Source organism: Ramularia collo-cygni (assembly GCF_900074925.1).
Source record: "Ramularia collo-cygni strain URUG2 genome assembly, contig: RCC_scaffold12, whole genome shotgun sequence".
Classification (NCBI taxonomy): Eukaryota; Fungi; Ascomycota; class Dothideomycetes; order Mycosphaerellales; family Mycosphaerellaceae; genus Ramularia; species Ramularia collo-cygni.
This window is the reverse complement of record NW_019716266.1, coordinates 1,045,312-1,071,105: the sequence shown is the minus strand read 5'-3', so window position 1 is coordinate 1,071,105 and position 25,794 is coordinate 1,045,312. Positions and strand designations below refer to the sequence as shown.

Here is a 25,794-nt window from a genome sequence, read left to right as displayed (position 1 = left end):
AAAGTCYTTGTCTCGAATTGACATCTGGTCTCTTGCGAGTGGTCCCTTGTCACGGCTACACCTCTTCCAAACATACCTACACATACTCGGCAGAGGATGCTGCAGCAGTATGAACAGTCTGCTGCGCAAAGCGGTACTCTTACTTTGGATCCGCGATGGACTCGCCACCCAAAGCACTCACACAAGCACTGGAAGCAGCATTTCCCAGGTCGCCAGTCCTATTGCCGCAGGATCCCATAGTGTATCGCATTCATCAACATGTCCAAGCCGCACAATCAACTACATCACGCACACCCTCGCCCAACAATGCTTGAAAATGGGGCAAACTTCCATCTCCAACGATGCCACCTCACCCACAACGGACTCGATAACTTCCAATATCGTCGTCACGTTGACGCAGACAATACGACCACCAATTGATACTGTAACTCTCGAGGTCTCGGTCCTGAACGGCAATGCTCAGCCGGCAGAAGATGCAACAATGTCCGTTGAAACTTCCTCATACCGTGATGAAACCCCCAAGCCATCTCTCACCGACGCAGAAGAAGACGCCGAGTCACCTCTGGACAATGCAAACTTTCTGTCTTTCGAAGAATGGAAGAAACAGAATCTCGCCAAGGTTGGGCAGTCGCCCGACGACATTGGCCGTGGGCAACCTATCGATGCCAACCGCCCAAGACCTGGAATCAACAACGCTCTGGACACTCTAGGCGAGGAGCAGGAGATCAATCTGGACTTTGCTGGCTTTGGAGGAGGTCCTCAAGTGCCCGTAGTGGACAGCCACCCAAGTCGGGGTGGGGTGCGATCATCCACTTTGACATCACCTGATCAGCAGGATCTCGCAGCAGGTTCACTACGCTCAAAGGATGCGGGAAAGACTTGCAAGGAGCGCTCCAACTACGCATCGTTTGATTGTGCTGCTACAATTCTCAAATCGAACAAAGAGTGCAAATCGGCATCCTCTGTGCTTGTGGAGAACAAAGATAGCTACATGCTAAACACCTGTTCTGCGGCGAACAAATTCTTCATCGYCCAACTATGTGATGATATCCAGATTGATACCATTGTTTTGGCCAACTACGAGTTCTTCAGCTCAAGCTTTAGACACTTCCGGATCTCTGTCTCCGATCGCTATCCCGTCAAGATGGAAAAGTGGAAAGATCTGGGCACATTTGAAGCCCGCAATACGCGCGAGATACAAGCTTTCCTCATTCAAAACCCCATCATATGGGCGAGATACCTGCGGATCGAGTTCCTATCTCATTATGGCACCGAGTACTACTGTCCAGTCAGTGTGCTGAGAGTCCACGGGACAACCATGTGGGAAGACTACAGGCATCAAGAAGAGGTTGCCAGAGGTGAGGACGAGGAGGCCACACTGGAAGTGGAGGCTTTGGCAACTCCTCCGGTGCTGCCGGCAGGTGTGGAGCCGACGTATGAAGTCACCAAGACTGCGGCAGAGGTCGTTTCAAGTGAGGAAACCTTACCATCTGTTCACTTTGAAAGCACACAATCCTTACCGGCTACCAACTCTGCTCCGGTCGGTGAGGCATCGCCCACACACGGGCACTCCGCCTCGAACGATACGGGGTATGATGGAAGGATGGCTGAGACTGAGACGATCACAGAGGTCGCGGGCAAGCCGAACATTACGATCGCTGACACAGTGACGGAGTCGCCAGAGCCATCGAAAGCTGTAACAAGTGCATCGCATTCCACAACAGGTGAAATCGCGAATGGACATTCTATAGCACAGAACGCGAACACTTCAAGTACGACATCACCCCTCTCTCCCCCTGCCACAACCGACACCACCTTTGAACGCGGTCCCAATGGATCACATACTACCACCACCCACGGTGACCGAAGCTCGTCACCAACGAACGAAACATCGACCGTTCTCACAGATCAAAGCATATCTTCAACTTCGACGGGTCCCGCGAATCAAACCGCATCATCCACAAATACAACACGTGCAGCGGCCTCGGTAACGGTGTCACAGCCGCCGCAGCCTTCCACTCAAGAGTCCTTCTTCAAGTCCTTCCACAAGCGTTTACAACAACTAGAGAGCAACAGTACCTGGAGTTTGCAATACATCGAGGAACAGTCGCGGATCCTTCGCGACGCATTCACCAAAGTTGAAAAGCGGCAGCTCGCTACCACCACCAAATTCCTGTCCCAGTTGAATAGCACGGTCATGGCTGAGCTGCATGGATTCAGACAGTCATATGACCAACTGTGGCAAAGCACAGTCATCGAGCTGGAAGGGCAGAGGGAGGCCTATCAGAATGAAATGCTTGCCCTCAGCACAAGGCTGACAATGGTCGCTGATGAATTGGTATGGCAGAAGCGGATGGGAATCGTTCAGTCCACGCTTCTTCTGTTGTGTCTCGCATTGGCCATCTTCACACGATCCGAAAATGGCTTCTTGGRGGTGCCTCTGATGCAACAAATGATGAACAGATCGTCAACAGCACTGCGAAGTGGGTGGGAATCTCCGCCGAATAGCCCCTCTCCTGATAGCCGGAGTCCAGTAAGCTTGTTCAGGCGGAGAATATGGCGCGCAGGTCAGGACGTCGATCGATCTGCCTCGGACACGGAGGTGAGCAGGCCACAGAGCCGTGATCACCCTGACATTTCCGTTGAGCCGCCGTCCCCGAACGCTGGCTATACCCAAGAGGACTACTTCGATGAGCAGGAAGACTCTCACAGTCCGCCAGGCCAGGAGCCATGCCAGGGAAAGCGAACAAGTCCGAAAAGGCAGCGCAAGAAAGCGAAGAAACCACTGGCATCTCCTCATAGTCATGGGAGAGCGAAGAGTCCTTTAGCGTTGTAGATGTATGTGATCGTAATGATATCGAATTGATTAATTATCAAGAGTGGCCGTCTCTCTTTGCAGCCAGAAGCCATGGGAGATGATCTCCTGACAGCGCCTCGTAACAATATCTTGCAGGGTGCCATGTACTTGCAATACGATATGCCAGCGAGTCTCCTGGACTATCTATTCTCAGAGGTGATTTACATGACCTCCATGGCGAGGTATTGTGCTACTGAAGTGTTCGATGCGTCGCGCTGTATTTTAGGGTTAGGGTTGGGGTAGTGTCATTCACTCTTTGTGCCTCGGGCGGTGACGATGAGGCTATACATACATATATGGACTTTGGACTTGAGCGCTCTCGTGTTATATCGTAGCTTATGTGGTATCAGGTGGCGCCGAACGTGCAGCACAGCCGGTTGGACTTCAAATATCGACATTCGAGAATTAGGATCAACTYAAACTCCACCACCACGTTTTCATTCACATGCTCTGACGAGTAGACCTCATCTCAGGTACACACATCGCCCAACTCAAAAATACATATCGGCACAGACAAATGAGAACAATACGCCGTCAGACTGTTATCAAAGTCAAAAGATTCTTTCATTGAATATCCCGAACACAGAGCCGCAAGTATTGAGATTCAGTATGATTTCTGCAACGCCATTCCCAACGCCACTACCTCCGATCCATGACATAAAGTCCCGACCCCGAGCAAGAAACAGATACGCTACTTAGTCGCTGCTTGAGCAGCCGCGGCAGCCACAGCTCACGCATTGAATCTCCTGATCGTCCTTTAGTTGCTCCTTTGGAACTCGACAGACACACGTGCTGTTGAAGTTCGTCTCCTTGGTCTGAATACATCGAAGACAGCAAAGCTGTGAAATGTTAGCGGAGTGTGATCCTCAGAGGCGATTCAACGAACCTTCTCGTAGCCTTGCTTCTTCCACTTGGCGATCAAATTCCCATCTGCGTACCCATTCTTCAGCAGCCAATCATAGAGCTGCTTACTGATGGCTTCCTTCTCGTAGTACATATCGTAGATGTATTTCGATCCTACAAGACATAGTCAGCACCAGGACAGGCTACCCGCAACACCGCTTATGGTCTGAGGTCAAAGAGAGCAATATCCTCACCTTAGCGGCCCAAGCGGGCATGAAATATATCGGAGATGACCAAAATTTGCATGTGATGGTGAGTGCAGAATCATGTTGGTAAGTACATACGCTGGTGAGTGATCTGAAAGACAGGCCAGAGCATTTCGTGCTTCTTCCGGCCTTCGTGGCTGGCATTTTCAGCATCCTTCATCTTGTTGGAAARCTCGAGCAGAGTGTCCTCGATATCTTCGAAACCATCTGGCGGCGGCTTGCGATTCTTCGCAGTGCGGACGGCGGGCATGGCTTCGGTTGGAATCAAGTCAATACTTGTTTGTTGTAGGATTGAACTGAGTGAGGTGTGAAAGAGTGACTGGCGCAAAACCTTATTCCAAAACGTTTACATAAGGATTCGAGCTTTGGAGCTCGTTYCATGCAAACACATCTTCATCACACACATTCTCATTCTMTCCATCAACACGGCTATTACCAGCAATGGCAGACATTGAGAATCGACGTGACTACAGGAGTGGCGGAGGAGGTGGAGGAGGCGGTGGACGATTCAACAAGCGGAAGCGCAGAGGTACGTACAGCACAGCTCCTGAAGCGCGTTCACATCCTCAGTTCCCAGCATTCGCATCCTCAATACCCAAAAGCCAACAAGCTTAGCGAGAGGAGTACGCGATCGTTCCATGACCTGCGCTGACCTGTGCGCATAGACGACGACGATTTTGACCAACGCGACCGGAACCAGCGTCAGCGACAGGAGCCACCTCCGGGGACTAGAATTCGCCGGGGTCTGCTCGAGATCGCTGAGGACCATGGCCGCCTACCACACGAAGTCGCGGCCAACCTCGCCAAGTTGACGGCTGAGAACTACGAGGATGAATATGTCAAAGATACCTTCAACACACTCACACTGAAGCTCGTACTGGAACAGCCATTCAAGATCCCGTTCGTCGCGGCGGTTGTGTTGTATGGCAATGTCGAGAGTTCAAGCGTGGCGCAGGACGTGATCAAGGGCATTGGACAGCACTTGCAAGAGGCACTCGAGGCAGGGCAGTGGAGAGAATTCAAATTGCTACTGCGATTCTTGGCTTGCTTGAGCCCGCTGTTCGAAGAGGATGGCGTTATGCCCATCCTGGACGAGCTGTTCAACCGCGCCGTGGACTTGCAGACCGCTTCATCTGAAGATGTAAGACCTTGGGACAATAATCCTTCTGGAGCATCTGCTGACATTCCATTACTAGGCCGTCGGTATCGAACTTGTCAAAATCATACTCCTGACCATTCCATATCTCCTCGCAGCCTCATCCGACACAGCCCTGCAGCAAAAAGCATCGGAACTATTGGAGAAGACCGAGATTGTGGCATCGTCTTCGCACCCGCTTGAGTCGCTGGTTGATCCATATCCGACCGAGAACGAGCAGGAACCCAGGGCGATGATCTGCGCCAGTGTGATATCACTCCTGCAGTCTCAGCTTACCGATGAAGCCAACTCTGGGTGGAAGCTGGTATGCATTCCCCGAGTCTACGATCCAACCTTCAAGACAACGGTCAAGATCGAGACCGCCGAGGGCGAGGCTGTTGGCGAAGAGGTAAACGGCAATGGTGAAGCGCATGTGTTTACAAAGCACGCGTTCCCAGCGATCGAGGTTCCATCTCCAGTCAATTCGGGACCGAAGCCTTTCCTCCCAGAGGTCTACTTCTCTCTCTTCGCCGACCAGGACATTGAGTCTGTACCACCCACGACAAACGTCGCATCATCCCTACTCCGTGATACAATCACCGATACAATCAACATACTCGACTTCAACCGAAACGCCGTCGCCAAATTCCTCAACGAGATCGATTGCTTCTGGGCACAAGACACGTTTGTGAAGCGATCGACGACGTTCGACAAGCTGCGAGATCTAGGACCTGGAAGACCGACGTGGAAACCAGAAGATGTCATCATCGATGCCATATTCTCACAGATCTTCCAATTGCCCAGTCCGGAGCATCGCCTTGTGTACTATCACTCTCTCATCACAGAGTCATGCAAGATTTCTCCTGGGGCCATTGCGCCCAGTCTCGGACGTGCGATCCGTTTCCTGTTCAGACACATTGATCAAATGGACATGGAGCTTTCGTATCGTTTCATGGACTGGTTTGCCCATCATCTGAGCAACTTCGAGTTTCGGTGGAAGTGGACTGAGTGGTAAGAATCCAACGTGATGCTGTATACCTATTTCTTACTAACTCCTTTTAGGGTTCCTGAAGTTGAGCTTTCAAACTTGGATCCAAAGAAAGCGTTCATCAATGGTGTTCTCGACAAGGAGATACGCTTGTCATTCGCCAAGCGCATTCGMGAGACGCTCCCCGAACCCTACCACAAGCTGGTACCAGCCAGCAAGGAGAATGACATACCGGAGTACAAGTTCGCCAATGATCAGACCCCGTACGCCAAGGAAGGCCGCGAGGTGCTAGCGCTGTTGAAGAAAAAGGCGCCCGAGGAAGAGATCCAAAAGGTTCTGGACTCTGTTCACGTGCAAGCAGCTGAGATGGGCGGCGGCGACCCTCTGGTTCCAAGCACCGACATCTACGTGACTGCAATCCTCAGCATTGGCTCCAAGTCGTTGTCGCACGTCCTCTCCACGATTGATCGTTGCAAGGAGCGTCTTCTCGAGATCGGACAGCGATCAGAGCCTGCTCGTCGCCAGATTGTGGCTTCCGTCCTCGACTTCTGGGCGGATCAGCCYGGAACCGCCGTCAACATTGTTGACAAACTGCTCAACTACACCATCATCACACCAATGGCGGTCATTCAACTGGCAATGCAGGATCGCATGAACCGTGGTCACGCTCTGGCATCCTCACAGATCTATGAGATGGTCTCAATCACCATGTACAAGGTCACGAATCGTGTTCGTCAGGTGCTGCGGGAGCGGAACAACCCCAAAGTGCCGTTCGAGCAGCGTGTCCAAATCGACGAAGCCTTACCCAGAGAGCGCCAAGGCATGAGGGCACTCTTTGATACCATTGAAGATGCAGTATCTGCAGTCGCCAATGGCTCACAGGACGAAATGATGGAACGCTTCGATGGTGACAGTACTGAGCGTGATCTGATCATGCTTTGGGGTGCCCGTTGGGCCAGAGTCTGGCGCCGGAAGAGGGCAATCGAAGAATCTGCTGTAGGCGAGGCAGCTGCTGGCGAGCTCATAGAGCCACCTGCAGAAGAGCCTGTCCAGGAGGAAGTCGAAGATGACATGGACGACACTGATCAAGTAGTCTAGTTGTCGCTTCAATTGTCATGCACGTGTAATCACAGGTACTGCTCAATCGTCATTCCCTGTACGCAGTCAGGTTTTGAGACCCGTCCGGAGTATGCAACTCCCCAAACAATGACGTTCTTGGTGACATATCAGAGTATTGCGCTGCTTGTCGCACAGCGGGCTTTGGAGTGGTCTCAAGCTTGCACCTACCGTAAGTGACAATCWTGCATTCGGTATTAGCAGCGTGGTTCCATGCGTGTTTCTATTTCGAGCAGCCATAGCCGAACGTTTCCTATCAAATGGTGCCAGCATTGTGGATATTTGACACCGCCCTTGACCCATGCGGGCGACATGCGAGGTCTGGAAGGATCGCAGCGGAGCATGACAGCATCGCAGCCAATGGTGGTACGCTCTTCCGCAGACWYTYWTTYYKMWTGMKASRSCRMCMMCYKMGATCTRCACAGTGTCTAGCAATTTAGCAAGCTAGTAAAGGTTGAGGCCTCGCTAATTTGAGATACGTTCCATCATTCAGTCAGCACTACGATATTGGAAGCACCTTCGGGCACATACCGGGCAATTTTCCCTCCCTGCAATCGATCTTGACCCCAGACTGACAAGGAAGTAATCGCATGCGACGTTGTTCAGGGCCTTCAGGCGGTCGCGGTGTGACGATAGGACCCGGTCGGAAGATGCAGACGGTCACCCTGAAGCATACCTTGCACGCCCTGGTCAGATCATGGCTGGTACTCACCGTCTCATCGATCGAATGATATTGTTCAGCCAATCATACAAGACTGCAGTCTGTGCTGCTATTCYTGATGAGCTGGCCTGTAGGGGTTGAATGATCCCATACGTTGTCCATTATCTGCTGTGGATGTGGCTGCAGTGTCGGGGGTGTGAAAGCGTTCACCCTGATACAGATTGTCACCACATGGAGTAAGTTCATGAGAGGGGACAGTCGACCGCCGGCACGACGGTACATCAACTCCGGAAGGTGAGTGGAGCGAATATAGACGCCGGTAGACTCGTGGCTGTTGTACAGCGTTTGCGCGCAATGGAGACGAATTCCCCGAGAGAGCCAAGATTTACCAGGGCAATGCCGCGATGGCGGTGCTCAAAGGTTCAGGACGCAGGGGATGCAGGGGAGGTGAATGCCGCAAGAACGTGGACTTGTGTCTCCGGGGAAAGTCAAGTTTGCAAGTATAAACTGTGTTCGACAACAACATTGCCGCTGGAGCGATTGCAAGCTATTGATGCAGGCAGTCGATCAAACAGTAGTTCTGTGCCCATTATTGCACAGCTTTACAAACGTAGCCCCTGATGGCTGTGCAGAGGTCTGTTGCACTTGTCGTAGATGCCGATTGGCTGCCGGCTCAATAATAATGTCGATGGGGAATCAGAGTCAACGTGTCGCTCCTCATCGATTGATGCCAGACGAAAATCGCAAATGCGGAGGCCCGACTGCAAGGGTGTATGCTGAGAACGACATCCTTGTTTGTGGAAGTGCATAGTGCCGACGATCTTCACCTCGCTTCGTCAACGTCAGGTGTGCTCCGAGGAAGACTTTCGGGGTTCAGAATGCTGGCGCGGATGAGATTTCGTGCATGAGCCCGTCCTTGACCGCGATCCTCCTCGCGAGGAGCAGCGCATCATCATGGAGCTTGATGAACCCTTTGGCGAGCTGGCAATGGAAGGTCTTCCCAACGGCCAGGAGATGCCTCCGGGGAGCGTTCACGAGTAGAGTTTGCGTCGTCAGGCAGATCCGGCGGACAACCTAATTGCGAAGAATTACTCGCAATTAAGCCCTCCTGGGCGTAACTCTGTTTGGTGAACCCCTTGGAGTGAGGCTTCCAGCATACGAACCTTCCCTTATCCGATCTGAAACGAGGCTTTGAGTCGAGATGTTTGTTTTGTAGTAAGCTTCGAATAAACGTGCCGCAGCGCAAACTCMAATGGACGTCACTGTTGATGCTCATCAATACCCGGCACAATCGAGTGTGTCCATGGAGGACGAAAGACAACGCCTACATTATATGCGAACCATGAATCGCATCGCACCTCGGCCAATGACTTAGATTGCGTCAGTCATTGTCTCAGTGGTGAGGGCGGGGCTGTTCCGCTGTCGTTACATCTCGAAATCGACCTTTACCATGCCACGCCCATACGCGTCTCTATTGCCGTATCGCAAGCTGCATCCATCTGATGCCGGTCAACATAGCGCTTCGTGCTGCTCAGGGCAACCATATATTTTGAGGAAAAAGGCATGTCAATAGAATGGTGAGAAAAGCGTCCTACCATAATGACTCTGAGCACTGGCGCTGGCGTCAGCAGGCTGTCTTTGTTGAACTTCCTACAATCCGATGTACCGCATTTGCCATCYGAAAGATGGATCATCAGACCATCAAATTACAAGGACAGCAGCGGCCGGGAACTTGCCAGGCGATCGCTGTCCAGGCCGCGGACATCACGATTCGCGCAAAGACGTGGTGTGCGTTCACGTACGGTCGAGACCCAGCTCTCGGGATGTTGCGCTCGTCACACTGGTTCACCAGCCGCATTCGTGGCTTCTGTTGGAGCTAGGCAGTAGTAGCTGAGGTGCTACCGAATCGCGGCTCTTGCGGACATCGCTGTGCCCCACTTCAGCTAGTCAGCATCGCAACAAGATACGTGGAGGGTGGAGGTAGGAGGGTTGACGATGATGGCTGCAGCTTATGGAAGGTACTCATGTACAACGAATATCGCTTTAGAAGTACTCCAAAGTTCATCCGCATGGCTTGAACTGCGCATGTATGATCATGCCTAGTCGAAGATCAAGGCCACAGGTGGTGCTTCGCAGTTGAGAACATCGGCAAATGCCGCTGGGGGCACTTTCAGGGATCAGCACCGTGAAGTGGGAGCTCGGCTGACCGTACGACTCGCAGCTGAACGACTGTTTTCCGCGAATCGCCGCTGTTGAGAAAAGACTGCTCGCAAGGTGACATGATGTCCTGTTCTGTGTAGGGTACGGCTTTACCACTGTCGGTAGCTATCTTTGAGTTTGCGCCGTTCAAGGAACAACCGCGTTACGAAGAGGCAGTACCAGCATGAGTGCAGAGCCAATCTGGACAAGGAAACTCAACCGGGTAGTAGCTTTCCTGGTCGGTGGCTTGCTGGCCGGGCCATGACAGGGACTGGCATACAGCCAACTCGACCTTGACCGTCCTGACCTAGTCACGAAATTGTGGGTAACGCTGCTCGTCAGTTCCTGCCCAGGGAGCTCGATGCCCTCGAGTCCTKACACCGGCGACCAGACGGCCGCGCTAGGAAAAGGGTGCCGCTCGCCCTTTGAGTGGCTGATGATGGCTGCAGAGCCCGCACGGCGCAGACGTAATGACAATAATGCCGAGTAGGAGAGCTGCACGAGAGGATTTGGTGAGCGCAAGCTCGAAGGAGGTATTTGAGATGGATCCCTGCGACCCATGATCGACGGGCCAAGACGGAGGGTAGTAGTTCGTTCCATCCATCCAGCAGTCTGGCAGTCTGGGGGAATGGAGTCACCGTTTGAAGGGTGAGCAAAGCGTCTGGTCTCGCATGGTCATCATCATCAAGTCGTCGGCAGCCGGCGACTTGTGGATGTTAATCTACAGCAAACCTAACTCTCGTTTGACCTCAGATCTGGGTGGGAGAAGGTTGCGACCATGTCGGACGTCCCACGAGGAGCAGGCAGACATGGCATGTGCCGCTCGCTGGTGAATGCCCTCACACACCACACGCTTCWTCGATCGAGCGGCTGCAGCAATAATGTGAGCATGCATCCTGCAAACCCGGAGTCCGCGCTATTGGCGGTGTGGCCCGTCCGAGCTATGGACAACTCCGCGGTCTGCGACTGGCACCGCTGGGATTCGTGTCCTGATTTCCTGAACAACGGCTCGAGCCTTCCGGATCGGCAAATGGACCGCGGAGGTGCACTCGCGCTGCAGTGGCACGATCGGATTCGCTACGTGCGTCTGCTCCAACTCCTTCGGGCGTCGACGCATTATTTGTTGGCGGTCGCGGTGGATCTCGTCTTCGTAACAACTGAACCTCTCATCCCTGTGTGCCGCGGTCTGTGCGCTTGCCCATCGCCCCCTCTCTAGTACCAATCGAGCGGGCAATGAGGGAGATGTCATCACACCCGCTCTACTGTACCTTGCTGCTCCACTGGTACCAAGAACCCAGGCCGTGGATGACCGGTGCGCAACGGGCGGTCGAGCCATCGTAAACGCTTGCCAGTTTACCGGCGGCAGCCCAACTCTTGCTAGTCATCCACTCGCGATACAAGTGTACATAGTTCTCCCAACCCGGCCGTTGCTCTCAACTCTATATCTGAACTCAGATCCTCTTATGCTTAATCTGCGCACGAGAAGAAAAATCAGGCACCACGTACTGCTCTCCCAGACCAAAGTTGGCCCTTTTTGTTCCGGTTGAAATCTCTCCCCCCCCACAACTCACCTTACACTTGCCAACTCCATACTTTCTTCCACCTCACACACTCGCCGCGACTCGCCAGTCACTCGCAAATCACCAATCATCACCGTTCGCGGCCGCCGCTTGACCGTTGACTGCTGATCATTGAGCATCTTCACCCGCGCCACGCTGCTAGTTGCAGGATTGCCTGCGCCGCAGCTGCAAATCTGCCTCGCCGTCACAGACGCTACCGCGCCCGCCTTTTTCAATAATTAAATTTGCCCACGCAAACCTTGCGCGGCGAGGATCCAGAAGCTTTTGATCTTCCGTGCGCCATCAACCTTGAGCGTCTCTCTCTTAGCCTTTCGCTTTCGTCAGGAACAACACATCAACCTCCTGCCTCCATTGCCCTACGCTAGCTACACGCCGACAACATCCACAGCGACTGACATACTTCGCGTCGCACCTGCGCTCGCGACCGCTTACGGTTTGTTACTCACCACCCCCCAGTCAACTCGAGCGTTACATGTGCTGACGCGCCGGCCAGAGCGATACGCGCGCTTCACTGTCAGAGCATCTTCACTGGTAGCTTTCCAACACCCAATCGCATCCGCGCGTCCCGCCGGGTTGAGGACATTGATCTTCATATTCTGCCATCTCACCCTCTAGCCGCCATTTGTTAGACGCGCTTCATCATGAGCGGCGGAGCTGGACCTCTGGTCCCCACCTTCCATGGCTTCGTCCACAACAGTATGGATGGACTCTGCCTATTCGAAGCATGCCTCAGCGGAAAGCTCAATCACGTTCCCCGTCGCCCCCATGATCGGKAGCGTAGCTCGCTGATTAAAAGCGGGAGCATCTTCATCTACGAGGAGAACGCGTCAGGCATCAAGCGATGGACTGATGGCGTCGCCTGGAGCCCCAGTCGTATCCTCGGCAACTTTCTCATCTATCGTGAGCTTGAGAAGCCATTTCCACCCGGCGAGAAGAAGCGAGCGATGAAGCGTAAGCGAACAAGTCTCCCCGGAGAGCCGTATCTGCGCCGGGAGTCCGAAGACGTCGAAGCACAGGAGCTGCCCACCCCAATCACACCACCAACACCTGTTGGCGGCGAAGTCAAATCAGAGGTACCAAGTTCTGATCAAGACAAAGAACTGGAGCGTTCCCTCATAGGATCTTTGGTCGACAGCTATGGCTTCCGCCCGGATGGTCTCGTGAAGAAGACGATGAGCGTCTCAATCAACGGCATCTCCCACCACATGGTGTCGTACTACAAAGTTGACGATGTCAAGCACAATCTCCTCCCCCGGCCTCTGACCGATCCCCGACTTCAAAACATCTCCGTCCGACCTGAGCTGTACATGAAGCAGAATTTCCGCGCGCCAGTGGAGGAGACGGAGCACTTCGCCGTTGATGGCCAGATGCACGCCCATCCTCAAATGATGTACTCTCCCATGGGCAATGCCTACGGCGTTCCACCACATGGTCAGCAGTACTTTCGCGGCCAACAATATCCCGGCATGCCGTACATGCCCACACCGCAAACCACCGGGAGCAGCATGTACGCTGCGATGACCGGAGCATCGTGGTCCGGCCAGCAAGCCTCCGCTGGCCCTGCGCCATATGGTCACCAGCCGTACGGCGGTCAGAGCTACGGAAGTTACTACAAGCAACCAGAGCAGTCGAACGGATCGGCTGTCAAGGCCGAGAGTCAGCAGGCGTCACCCTACCCAAACCAGTACGCTTCATCATATGGCGGAATGCCCCAACGGAATGGTTCGCAATCCACGCCGTCGATGATGCAACCGCCCTCATACCAGACTCCCCAAACACAAGCTCCGTCTACTTTCGCCCAAATGACATCCGGAGGTCAGCGGTCGGCGTACGGGGGTATCGACAGTCCATCGACAAACGTACAGCAGCAGCAATCTGTTTACGGAAATCCATCGGCCCAGCCTTATGCGGTGCGATCTCCGCCAACGCAAAATTACGGGCTCCAGAGCGCACCGCAGAACGCTGTCGGTCAGTCACCCCACCCGGGCGCAAAGAGTCCACAGTCGGCGCACGCAGGCACGCCCTCCCAGGCAGATACCAGCGCTCAGATGCACAAMAGCGGCATGTCTTACCGTTCGAGTCATCCCAGCAGCGAAATGAACAGTGGCTTGGGAATCAGCAACAGTACGTCAAGCTACTCAGCACCACAAAACGGGCACCCCTACAGCTACGGCTCCTCGAATCAACCTCAGACCGCCGGATCATATCCATCATAGGTTCTGTGGCGATCCGGCAGCCCTGGTGCCAACAAAATTGCCATACAACTTGCCATATCAGGCAAGAAAAAGCTCGAGGGGTCGGCGAGCGGGAAGGAGTGCACGCAATCAAACAGACTGCCAGACACTGGAGTGGATTGAGTGAATTGAGTGGATTGAGTGGATCGATTGCTCCGATGAGATGGGAAAGGGATGGTGGAATGGTTGCAAACGCGACCTGATGAATGCACGATCAATAACATTGTGTAATATGCCTTCACATAGAAGTCACAATTCCTTTCTAGACACAATCATTATTATGCTTCGGCCAAGCAACTTGAGCATTATTTGACGATACTGTGCAACACCATATCCCAACAGTAGTGTCATGTTCTAATCCACAGTCGACGCTGATCAGTTGAAGGTGCCTTCCAGCGTGTTGCTACTGGAGTTTAACCTGCCTTCATGCTGCCGGACATCACGCGGTGAGATGATCACCAACTTGGCCGCGTATGCACAGTCTACTAGTGACCATGGAGCTTTTGGGTGTGGCGCGTTTTCCGTGATGTGCGCGAAATCAGAAGTATGATTCAACAATCCCGGCAGAGATGCTTTCGCTTAGTTGCAGCCGGAACTTTGGAGATTTGCTTGATGAACCGAAACCCTCGCGAGACTCGGATCTAAGAAACGCTGTGTAACCTGCAGACTTCAGCTTCCCTGCTGTCGATCGGAGGAGGGGAGCGTGTCAGTGCTGTCCTCTCTTCTCGGATCTTTAACACCGCAAGAGTCGGGAAGATTTATCGGAGGCAGTTGCTGCCGCTGCGTGCATTAGAAAAATCCCATCGGTTGAGGGGCTCTTCTTTAGCTTGCTAGGCGCAGAGTGCACACGAGTCAAAGCGGCGATTCTTTGCGGTATATGCATGTGCTGCAGATGTGCGCTGCGTCATCCACCTCCAAAATCTTGAATCTTGGCGTCAGGATTAGCGTCGGCGTCGGCATTCCTGGAACGAACGAACGAACGTCAGTCAGTACAACAAAACATGTGACAAAGTTTACTTTGTCCATCACATTTAGCCATGACTGGAGCATTGTTGGTGCAGCTGCACACATCGCTGCCACATGCATTCCAGCGAGCGGCGGTCAGTCGGGGCTACTCTCACGCCCTTCTCCATCCTCTTCGACATTGTTGTCAGGGGCGAGCTTTCCGCTCCATCCAAAGCCCCTGCCTGCGTATAACCTCACCGCGGCCCAGCGCATCTTGGTAATGAGCATAGCGCCATTTATATACACATCTCGTAGATTGCGATTGTCTGACAAGTCATGCAGGAACCCATCCACTACCACTGCTCTTCAATCTTCGCGTCGACATGAGCGTCTACTTTCGGACGACTTGAAGCCGAAGCAGCAGCCCGATGAGCGTGAGCATGCCGATCAAAAGCAGAGTGGTGTAAGTGGGACTCTTTCACTCCATCTCTGCACACCATCGCGCCTCACCGCCAGAGACTGGTCGGCATTTTCTCCACTGATTTGTCACTACCCAATCCTCGCGCGGCCTACCCCAAGTGGAATGATGTATCCAGATTTCATTTCGTACGCTCCAAGACATGTTGCGTGAGCGGTTCAGATACGCACTCGACGGTGGATCAGCTGCTCCGGACGAACGCGCCGCTCTTCCATTTCTTGTCAGATCGAGCTTCTTACTAGCTTTCCATCGTCGAGGCGTCTTGTAGTCCTGAACAAGCCCGTAGATATAAGCTACGCCGTTGCACTGGCCCGATATTCCTGCTCTGGATTGGCGTCATGTCCTGATTCCTCCGCTTGTTCCCTTCGAAATTCAACAACTAACACTGATCGACTGTAGCAAGCATCTCCCAAGAAACCGGTGCTCCAAAGTCTGGAAGCAGCACGAGAGCACACCAAAGCCGTGCGAAATAAAGTCCGCTCCTCACTCACCAACTTAACACCACACGAGAACATCTACAATCTACCCAATTTCCTCACCGTCACTCGACTGGTCGCTGCGCCCGTAACAGCGTATTTGCTGCTGCACGACCACCATGCATGGGCTCTCGGACTGTTTGCTTATGCCGGGATCACGGATTTGGTCGATGGCTACTTGGCCAGAAAATGGAAACTGCAGACTGTCGCAGGCAGCGTGATGGATCCCATGGCTGATAAAGCATTGATGATCATATTGACAGTGACTCTTGCTGTGAAGGGTGCCCTCCCCGGTAACATCCCACCACCTCAGCATCATCTTGGCAGCGCATCGAGCTAACTACTACCCACAGCATACCTAGCGACTTTGATTCTTGGGCGTGATGCATCGCTCGCACTAGCGGCGCTCTACTATCGCTTTGCATCATTGCCCGCGCCAAAGACGTTTATGCGTTATTGGGACTTTTCGCTGCCCTCTGCGGAGGTGCATCCCACTACAGTGTCAAAGTACAACACACTCCTGCAGCTCGTTCTCATTGGATCCACCCTCGCCTTGCCTGTATTGGCGACGGCACAGCAACAGAACACGGAGATGCTTCAGTTCATGGGGATGAATTTGCACAACACCATGATTTATTTTCAATGGCTTGTCGCCGGAACAACTGCCTGGAGTGGCCTCAGCTATGCCTTTCTCAAGAATGCCGTCACTATAATGGGTTCGGACGAGAAGCTCAAGGCAAAGCAAGGCGCCAGAGGTCGAGCCATTATCGGGGTGACATTTGGGAGCGTGGTAATTGCCGCTGCGTGGTTTGCTTTGAGAGACCATGACAAAGTTGTACCAGACAACAAGGCGGGAAAGAAGATAGAGCAGCCTGTATAACACTGCCATTTTTGGCCAATTAAAGAACGCCGAGCAAGCAAAGCGTTCCAATCTCTTCCCCTGATTGAGTTTCCCGAGGCCATGGATCGCCTCCCCACCAAAAGCCGTTTGTCGACCCATGGAGCTCTTGACAATGCTTCAACGGTTCATAAGAACGATTGCGGGTCGTTGAATGTGAAGCAAACCAGAAATCGGTCGCATGGAAGAAGACTGCATACTGTAACAAATGCTATAGCCCGCTGCCAGGGGTGCTAATCCACCATCTATCTGTTGTCGTCCCACGGCACCATTTACTGCAAGCCCAAACCAGGCACAGTGATTGCTCGCGGATCGATTTGCGCTAGAAATACAAAGATGCGAGATGCAAGATGAAGATGCAAGACGCAAGATGCAGGAGGTAGGCAAAATCACCCAACCTCGCCATCAATAACGGCCAATCGTTGAGCTTGCGTCTTCGCCTTTTTGCTCATTCCCTTCCGCTTCTTGTTCGGTGGACCGGATTCTGCATCAATGGGCGTCGCAGCACCTGAAGGCTCGTGTGACGCGTTGTCTTCGAATTTGCCCTCGCCTGTCACAACGTTAGTATTACTGTCCAAATAACGTGGAATAAGGTTTCCGGATTGCTTACCTTCATGGTACATGTCGTCCATACTCATCTCCTTGCGTTTGGCAGCAGCAGCCGCCTTGCGCTTCCGACCCTTGCCTTGCTTGGCTTCCTCCTCGAGAACTTCGGCCTCGCGACGCTCAATGGCCTCGACTTGGTCGTCGTCCGCCAGCCACATGGCCATTTCCTTGGTACGATTGCCCTCGCCTCTGCGATTGTTAAAGTCGACGGTGCTGTTTCCTGCTTGGCCAGAAATGACGACGCGCTGCACCTCTTCCTTCTGTAACGCTCGCTTGCGAATACGCTCCTCGATGGTGCCGCGGGTGATGAGTCGATAAACCGTGACCTGTCTGGTTTGACCGAGACGATGTGCACGATCCATGGCTTGAGAATCAATCGTTGGATTCCAGTCGGAGTCGTAGAAGATGACAGTATCGGCGGAGGTCAGATTGATACCCAAACCACCGGCGCGAGTGGAGAGCAAGAATACAAAAATCTCCGGCGTGCTTTGGAAAGCAGCGACAGTGTCTCTTCGATCCTCGAGCTTGGTGGAGCCGTCGAGACGACAGTATTTGTAGTTGCGATACGTCAGGTACTCCTCCATCAAATCGATCATACGCGTCATCTGGAAGTACAGTAGCACCCGATGACCGCCTTCTTTGAGTTGACGGAGCAGCTGATCGAGCTTCGCCAATTTGCCGGAGTCTGTGACGAAGCGCCGCATGCTGGGGACCTCAATGCTGGTAAACTTCTGCTTTTCAGAGGCAGGGGGAGGGAGCAGATTTGTTACTGGATAATGCGATGGTGACAGCTTCGACTGCAACAGTGCCTGCTCTGTGGGTATGTTGATGGGATACAGTGCACGGCGCACTGGGACATTGAAGAAAGAAGTCTCCTGCTCGACCAGGCTGTGATTACTCCGACACACGAGCTCAACGGGCGGGGCGGTGGCAGGTGGCAGATATGCCGCTTCGATGACACCGTATCCAGTCTTCTTCATGGCATCTCTTGAGATGTTGTACAACTTGCTCAGGTAGCCTTCGTTGGTGACCTCAGCTAGAGGCCGTCGATCGTTGCGGCCGACGATGTTGAGCATGGCGTGGACGGGAGTGAAGCCAGAGTTTTCCTTCTCCTCCTCATCATCATCATATGCGACCTTGAATTTGCCAGCGCCATCGTCTCTCTTTGCAAGATCTGTGACCCGCTCGATCAGGCTCTGGCGCGCTGTGAGRGCTACCTCGCTCGCGGAGCAATCGACGAATCGCAGCCATGAAAAGCCTCCCGATGACTGCTTTGAATCCTGACTGCTGGTAATGTGCTGCTCATTCCAGATGCTGAGGTCGTTGTGAAGCCATTTGCTGCGCCAGCCGGCCTGCGCATTGTTTGGGCCGACGACATCAAGCCTACCTGGGCCTTCGCCAAGCATGCTGGGAATCCAAAACTCTATCAAGTTGCGCACGCTGTAGGCAACATTGACGTTGTGCCCTTCACGCATGAAAGAAGCCGTTTCCGCATAGTATGACATGGACATTGGACTCCACGTGTCGGCTCTCTCAAATAGGTCTGGATGATTGCAGACTTTCCTGAACTGCATGACCAAGTTCATCAAAGTGGCGGTATCCTGGTCGTCGCCCACCGCTGCTTTCTCGATGAGATCCATGATGCTGATCTTGTTGCGAAGATTGGTGTAGTAGGCCCGCTGTCGGTATGTGAGATCGCAGTACACGTCCTTTTCGATCTTGTCTCCAAGTTCTTTCTGGACGTGCTTCTTGATACGCCGCAACATGAAAGGCTTCAGAATCATGTGCAGACGCCTCAACTGATCCTCATTGAGTTTGGTATTGGACTGCGCATGATTCTCAATGTCCTTTGAAAACCACTCCGAAAATTCGTCATGACTATCAAAAAGCGATGGCATGATGAAATGGAGCAAGGCCCACAATTCCTGCATGTTGTTCTGGATCGGCGTTCCAGTAAGTAACAAGCGGTTCCTGCAGTGAAAGCCCAAAAGCGATTTCCAACGAGACGAAGACGAAGACTTGATGGCTTGAGCCTCGTCCAGAATCATGTACTGCCATTTGACTTTTTGGAAGTATGCGGTGTCCTGCACGACCAGCTGGTAGGATGTGACCAAGACGTGAAAGGGGCTGTCACGGGTGTATGTGATGTGCTTTCGATCCCAGAACTTGCGCAGAACCTTGCGATCTTTGGCGGAACCCCAATATGGCAGGACTTTGATGTTGGGTACGAACCTGGCGATTTCCTGCTGCCAATTGTGCAACGTACTCGCCGGTGCAATCACCAAGAACGGTCCCCAGATGTTGTGTACCTCTGCCAAATATGCCATGACGGAGATGGACTGGACAGTCTTTCCGAGGCCCATCTCGTCGGCGAGAATGCCGTTGATACCTTGCTCGTAAAGATTGACAAGCCAGTTGAGACCCTTGATTTGATACTCTTTGAGTTGACAAGTGAGCATTTTGGGTTGCTTGACGTCCATGCTCTGCAATGAGGTAGGATTCTGGAAATTCATCTCGCCCTCGTCGAAATTTGCCTGAGCATCTGCAAGTTCGTTGCTGTCCTGCTCGGGTTTGTTGAAAGCTCTTGCGCGATCTTGCGCCTCCTTGATAGCGTTTTGGGCATTGGCCTTGGCCGCTTCATGAAGCGCCGTCTCATCTTCAGCGTCAAAGTCCAGGTCTTCAAAGTTTGTGACCTTGGCGTTGATGTTGGCGGAAGACTCGCCGGCGTCGGGCTCGTTGCTGGATATGGTTTGGCCACTGGGCGCAACATCATCACCCGCCTTTTCAATCTCGTCGGTCTTGACCTTCTTGCCGATGAAATGCGAGTAGAGCTCTGTTTGAGAGATCAAAAAGTTCAACTTCCGCTTCTGTCGATTGGCCTCACGCTCGGCCTCAACCTTACGAGCCTTGTCGAGCTCTTGTTTCTCTGCCACCTTGCGGCCCTCACGCTCGTCCCGCTCGTTGCGCTTCCAGAATCCCAGCATTTCTCGCATCGCACGTTTCGCGCGAGCAGCGACATCCTTGGTGCTCTTGTTGGTGCGCAATTGCCAACGACGAGCCTCTTTAGCCGCCAGCTGTGCGGTCTTACGGGCATTGGAATGTTTGGTGTCAATACTGTTGTTCTTGAGCCGGACCACCTTGGGCACGCCCTTGGCCAAGTCCCGCGTGATTTGCTCGTAGATCTGGTTGTATCCCTTGGACTCAAACTTGGCCATTCCAGTCAAACCCGCTGTAGGCTGCGTGTCGAAAACGGCGGGAGTAACCTCGCTGTAAGGCTCCGAGTCGTCTCGCAATTTTCGATCTGCGTAGGCGGCCAGACGTTCCTCTTCTTTGGGTGCGATCGAAGGGAGATCCTGACCCTGGTCGAGATAGGCCTGGGCGAGTCGTGCAGAATCCTTCTCTGCCTGCTTTTGCTCCTTGCTCTTCCGCGCCCGAGCCCCACCTCCGCCACGCGCGCCGCGACCGCGTCCTCTCCCGCCAGCTGAGAACTCTGGAGTCCCCTCTTCGTTGCCCTGATTGCCGGAATAAAAAGAGGTCATGAGGCCTCCATCCATGTTGACCTCTCGTTCACGCTCGCGCCTCCCGAGTGCTGTACCAGTTTGGGGAGACTCGTTACGGAACTCCTTGGATGGTGTGATACCTTGAAGGCGACTTTGCGTGTCGCGGATCTTCTTGTCGTGGCGCTGGATGAGACCCTCGAGGCGGGCCTTTTCTTCTTCGTCTTGAGCCGAGGCCAATGTTCTCAGCGCCTCGTCACGTTTCTGTTCTTCGTCTGCAATGGCCTTTTCGCKACGTCTCTTCCGTTGCTGGTCCTTCTTCCTCTCTTTATCTTCCTCGACCTCCTTCAGCCGCACTTCTTCTGTAACTTCTGGCTCATTCTGATCAATGTAGAGGTTCCGTTCAGACTCTGCCGCGAGACTGAAATGGTCATGGTACTTTTGCATGAGATTGAGGCGCCGACGCYTCCTCTTCGCGGATTCGGCAATCTCACTCTCCAGAGCGCGCTTGTGTGTCCTCTGCTTGAAATCCACTCTAGGAGCTTCAATCCCAGGCATGTCAATCTCCACGTCAGACAAATCACGAGCCTCAATCTCCCTGTAGGCAGCTTCGGTATCACGGATTGTCAAGCTCGGCGGTCCGGTCTGCGGTGTTGGTCGTGGCGTCACTGCCTGCGCAGCTGGAGCAGTGCCAACAGAATTGTCTGCAATGTCCTGAGGTGTACTCTTCGCACGAACTCCAGACTGGGAAGCACTGGAAGTTCGACTTGGTTTGCGGCTGGTAGGCTGTTTGGGAGCTCGAGAGGCATTATCCAGTTTGGCCAGCTCTGGAGATGAAGCGGCAGGAGCTTCGACATCTTCGGAGAGAATGTTCATCATCGACATTGGGTTCGTGCTGCGCGGGACGGGCGCTGGTGGGGCTGCAGCAGAGTCCGCGCTGGCAGGATGCGAGTGTGTACCGTTGCTCCTGACCGGGTCGTAGGAGCCGGGTGATCTGGCATCAACGGGAGGATGCGGCATGGGATGCGCGTGTGTTGATGTGGGCGGCGAGGACTGGCTGTGATGTCGACTCATCGTTTGATAATGATCGTGGTTGTGATTGCCTGCGTAAGATTGCGGCGGCGGATGTTGGTCAAATTGTGCGCGTGACTGTGTACAATAGTTATTATAAATGATCATTGTCATGTCTGATTATTCYATCCATTGTTGTTCCAAAAGCTTACCTGAGCGGGCGAGCGATACGGCGTGCTTGCGACGCYTGCTCTGGCCTCGCTGGTCGGATCGTAGTAGCTCGACGTCGCTGCGCGCTCATGTGTCGTTGCCGTTGTCGTTGTCGTCGGCGAAGGCGGTGGTGGTAGTCGATTGGCCGTGGGCGAGGCGGGCACGCTGCGGTAGTGGGTTGGTGATGTAGGCGGTATGTAAGGCCCCGAGCCACCTCGCCCGTACGTTTGACCGTCCATGATCGTCGGGACAGTTCGCCGTGAAGGACGTGGGTCTTTCGTCTAGATTGTTTTCACTTGCATCGCGGTGATGGTGATGCGTTTGGCATGTGATGGGGAGGTTCGACTGATGATGGATGGCAAGGACACGGCGGCGGTGATGTCGATGTCGCGGGCGGATGTGCAAGTCCGCGTTCTAGCGAGCGAGACAGGCGAACTGATGCGGAGCCGATCGATGGCATTCAAAAGTACCTTGACCCAGGAGTAGCGTTACGTGCCAACGCGCAGACGCGACAAACAATTGGTGGTATACTTGATGGTACAAATACATATCACTCTCGAGTCCTTTGCGAGTTTTAAGGAATTCTATCTTTTCACCATGGTCACTGTGCGCTCGCTGAGTCTGAACTTGCTGATGAGGTGTCGGCGCCTCATTGATTTCAGGTTCAACTTGCTTTGTTGGAAGAAGGTAAAAGCCAAACGGAACTCGGATGTCAAGACTCAAGTGCTGCCCTGGCGAACGATCGCGAAGGGCATCCACACAGTCCACATTCTCAGCAGGGAGCGGGATCTTACTTGCAAGGGTGTTGTTAATACTGCGAGGAGGAATTACACACAACACCAGCATCAACACGTTCTATTTTCATGTTTCGTGGATTGGATGTCAAAGGTGGAGCAGGAGCGGCGGCAGCGGCAGGGGTCTGTGCTTACCACTTGGGGTAGATTTTAGACCGAAAGTTTTGGAAGCATTTCAGATTTCATCCGCCGACGCAAATCACATCAACCACAGACCTCCGTCCTTCCATATGGCGTCCGTATACAAATCCATGGCCAAAGGCAAGGCTACCGGCAAAGGACGCGACGAAGACGGTGAAAGCAAACCCAAGAATCGCCAGCGGGTCCTGATCTTGACATCGAGAGGTGTGACCTACAGGTACTGCGTTCTCTTGCCTCGAAAATCTTCAATTTGCTGACGTTCTTCAACCCCAGACACCGCCATCTCCTCGGCGACCTACACGCACTCCTTCCTCACAGCCGCAAAGACGCCAAACTCGACACGAAAACCCAGCTCCACCAGCTCAACGAGCTCGCCGACCTGTACAACTGCAATAATGTCATGTTCTTCGAGGCACGTAAAGGCAAGGATCTCTACATTTGGCTATCAAAGCCTCCCAATGGACCGACTGTGAAGATGCATTGCCAGAATGTCCATACCATGGAGGAGCTGAACTTCACTGGAAACTGCTTAAAAGGGTCACGACCGGTACTGAGCTTCGATGCGAGCTTCGACAAGATGGCGCATACACGGGTGTTGAAGGAACTGCTCACACATACTTTTGGCGTACCGCAATCGAGTCGCAAGGTCAAGCCGTTTGTGGATCACGTCATGGGCTTCACGTTGGCAGACGGAAAGATCTGGATCAGGTGCTATCAAATCTCGGAAACCGAAGTCGCAAAGGGCAAGCCTACTGAGGGAGAGACTGAGGCCCCTAGTAAAGCTGTGGCCAAGGTTGGGAAAGGGGAGACACACGTTTCGCTGGTCGAGATCGGACCTAGGTTGGTCCTGACGCCGATTGYGATCCTGGAGGGAAGCTTTGGTGGCCCCGTGATTTACGAGAACAAGGAATTCGTGTCGCCCAACCAAATCCGTAGCGACTTGCGAAGGGCAAAGTCGGGCAGATACAACCGCCGTGCGGAGGACGAGATGGGTAGGAAGGCACGCCATCGTGATCTTGGCCTGCGGACAGGCGAGKGACAGAAGGAGGTTGACGAATTGGATGAGCGCGTGCTCTTCGCATGATCTGGTTTCGAGAGTGGATGGCGCATTGTCTGAACCCTACCTTACTCTTCAGTTCTGGCGGCCATGTGAATTCGGGGCATGCCATCGGAGGAAGGAATACGGGCATGGCGAGGCACGAAGGCGGTATCGCACATTGCGGTTCTTCTAAAAGGATGGTTACAGTATGGAAGCAGCTCGTTCCCCAGCTGCTATTGCTCTTAGCGAGGCGTTGGGTATGTATCATGAATGATATCGGGAACATCACAAACAGATCAATCGCGCGACTTTCACACGGCTTCACAGAATGTAAATAGACAAAGCTCACGCCTCTGCACCTCTGCGCCTTTGCGCTGGGCTGGCTTGTTTAATCTTCTCTCCGCGACGTCGATTCTTTATCGGACGCTGAATAACCATCCTCCAACAGTGAGTTGAAGCAGTAGGAAGAGGTCCGCAAGAATCGCACCAACGGCCAGTATGCTGCAATTGTCCCATGCTGTTGAAGTCATTCGGCATGAAACAGCATACCCAGGACGGGACGGAATGACTGTGCGTTCCATTCTGCACGCGTGCTTGTCGGCTTAACAGTATTGAAAGCTTTGAGATGCCATCTGCTCAATAACCCGATTACCTTGAACGTGTCCATGATGGGGAGCACTTCTTACCTGATCCTGTTCGTGGAAAATGGACTTTGAATGATGWCCATCTCCCAAGAGCCCAAACATCATCGCAATGATGACAGCTCTCTCAACGCCCAGCCGATAACAAAACCTCCTAGGATGTGATGACCACCAACACTCAACTGAACTTGGAGGGCAAATCGGATGTAGTGTGATCAATCATGAAAACATGCACTGAAATTGACAGCCATGGTGGATTTTGGTAGCAGTTGTAGCTTTGTCTCCTTTTTGAATGCATTTCCGCGCATGAAACGGCCATCCTAGCCCTTCCTCTCCGTGTGAACGCCTTCGCACCTTTGAGCAAGCCGTGCATCGCCCGCGTCGAACTTAATCCCGCGTTGCTGCCAGCCGCCCATACCACGCACCTCACTGCCAGAAGCCATTGCATTCGTCATTGCCGGTGCATGCTATCGTAGAATTCCCCAATCATATCGCGCTTGGGTAAAGCATGATCCGCACCATCGCTCCGAAAGACTTGGGTGGCAGGTTGTGTCTGAACTGTGCGCGCACCACTCCCGAGTTTCCTACACTGTCCGTTAGCCACAATTTCTTAAACCATCACAAGTCCATCATTGTATTCCAATGCCCTGTGCATACCGTGTGTCCTCGTAACCTTGCCCCAGATCACGCGGATCTTGCTGCCTCTAATCTCCTTCTTGCCCCGGTAGACGTATGCGATGCGCTTTCCAAGGTAGAAAGAAGCGGCCTTGGGGTCCTCGACGCCTTCGATCTTGATGAGAGAGGTGTCCGGGTTGGTGTTGCGCTTGCCGCGCTGGTACGAAAGGTGCTTGCCCCTACAAGTGAGGAAATGTTAGTGCTCGGTGAACTTGTGTCTGCAGGCATATGCGGGCGATTCGATTTCTTGGGGCAGACGTACTTGACGTATAGCCGGTGACCCTGGTCTGAAGACATTTTGATGGTGCGAGGTGTTGTTTTGGTTGGCCTGCTGAGAGTTGAAGACTTGATGAGGTGGAATTCAAACAGCAGGTGCGCCTCTTGGCGACGGAACGCGGAAGCCCCGACCACMGCCAAAAGCGGCCTAGCATGGTTTACGTTCACATTTACATCCCACCACCTGGCAGTCTAAGAAGAGKGGGACTCGGAACATTTGAAGGAATA

The 25,794-nt window shown here is 53.3% G+C and overlaps 8 protein-coding genes; 5 read left to right on the top strand and 3 right to left on the bottom strand.

Moving 5' to 3' along the window:
- Window positions 1-316: 316 nt before the first annotated feature.
- Window positions 317-2,836, top strand: RCC_07920 (related to Sad1/UNC domain protein; the record flags this gene model as incomplete). Its single annotated transcript, XM_023773172.1, has 1 exon — window positions 317-2,836. One exon carries the CDS (start codon window positions 317-319, stop codon window positions 2,834-2,836), a length of 2,520 nt encoding a protein of 839 aa, XP_023628940.1.
- A 716-nt stretch (window positions 2,837-3,552) lies between these two features.
- RCC_07919 (cell cycle control protein cwf14) lies at window positions 3,553-4,216 on the bottom strand (the record flags this gene model as incomplete). XM_023773171.1 has 3 exons in its annotated part: window positions 3,553-3,696; window positions 3,744-3,874; window positions 4,045-4,216. 3 exons carry the CDS (start codon window positions 4,214-4,216, stop codon window positions 3,553-3,555), a joined length of 447 nt encoding a protein of 148 aa, XP_023628939.1.
- A 191-nt stretch (window positions 4,217-4,407) lies between these two features.
- RCC_07918 (related to nuclear cap-binding complex, subunit NCBP1/CBP80) lies at window positions 4,408-7,187 on the top strand (the record flags this gene model as incomplete). XM_023773170.1 has 4 exons in its annotated part: window positions 4,408-4,495; window positions 4,632-5,107; window positions 5,163-6,112; window positions 6,164-7,187. The coding sequence occupies 4 exons, from the start codon at window positions 4,408-4,410 to the stop codon at window positions 7,185-7,187; spliced, it is 2,538 nt and encodes an 845-aa protein (XP_023628938.1).
- Window positions 7,188-12,286: 5,099 nt separating this feature from the next.
- Window positions 12,287-13,861, top strand: RCC_07917 (uncharacterized protein; the record flags this gene model as incomplete). The annotated part of the gene is made up of 1 exon (XM_023773169.1): window positions 12,287-13,861. The coding sequence occupies one exon, from the start codon at window positions 12,287-12,289 to the stop codon at window positions 13,859-13,861; it is 1,575 nt and encodes a 524-aa protein (XP_023628937.1).
- Window positions 13,862-14,771: 910 nt separating this feature from the next.
- On the top strand, window positions 14,772-16,658 carry RCC_07916 (related to cardiolipin synthase; the record flags this gene model as incomplete). XM_023773168.1 has 3 exons in its annotated part: window positions 14,772-15,287; window positions 15,702-16,071; window positions 16,132-16,658. The coding sequence occupies 3 exons, from the start codon at window positions 14,772-14,774 to the stop codon at window positions 16,656-16,658; spliced, it is 1,413 nt and encodes a 470-aa protein (XP_023628936.1).
- Window positions 16,659-17,065: 407 nt separating this feature from the next.
- RCC_07915 (related to Putative DNA helicase INO80) lies at window positions 17,066-22,239 on the bottom strand (the record flags this gene model as incomplete). XM_023773167.1 has 3 exons in its annotated part: window positions 17,066-17,226; window positions 17,287-21,928; window positions 22,003-22,239. 3 exons carry the CDS (start codon window positions 22,237-22,239, stop codon window positions 17,066-17,068), a joined length of 5,040 nt encoding a protein of 1,679 aa, XP_023628935.1.
- A 785-nt stretch (window positions 22,240-23,024) lies between these two features.
- On the top strand, window positions 23,025-24,019 carry RCC_07914 (probable BRX1 Nucleolar protein involved in the assembly of the large ribosomal subunit; the record flags this gene model as incomplete). XM_023773166.1 has 2 exons in its annotated part: window positions 23,025-23,152; window positions 23,209-24,019. 2 exons carry the CDS (start codon window positions 23,025-23,027, stop codon window positions 24,017-24,019), a joined length of 939 nt encoding a protein of 312 aa, XP_023628934.1.
- Window positions 24,020-25,101: 1,082 nt separating this feature from the next.
- Window positions 25,102-25,587, bottom strand: RCC_07913 (probable 60S ribosomal protein L33-A; the record flags this gene model as incomplete). XM_023773165.1 has 3 exons in its annotated part: window positions 25,102-25,199; window positions 25,273-25,469; window positions 25,553-25,587. 3 exons carry the CDS (start codon window positions 25,585-25,587, stop codon window positions 25,102-25,104), a joined length of 330 nt encoding a protein of 109 aa, XP_023628933.1.
- Between the last annotated feature and the right edge of the window lie 207 nt (window positions 25,588-25,794).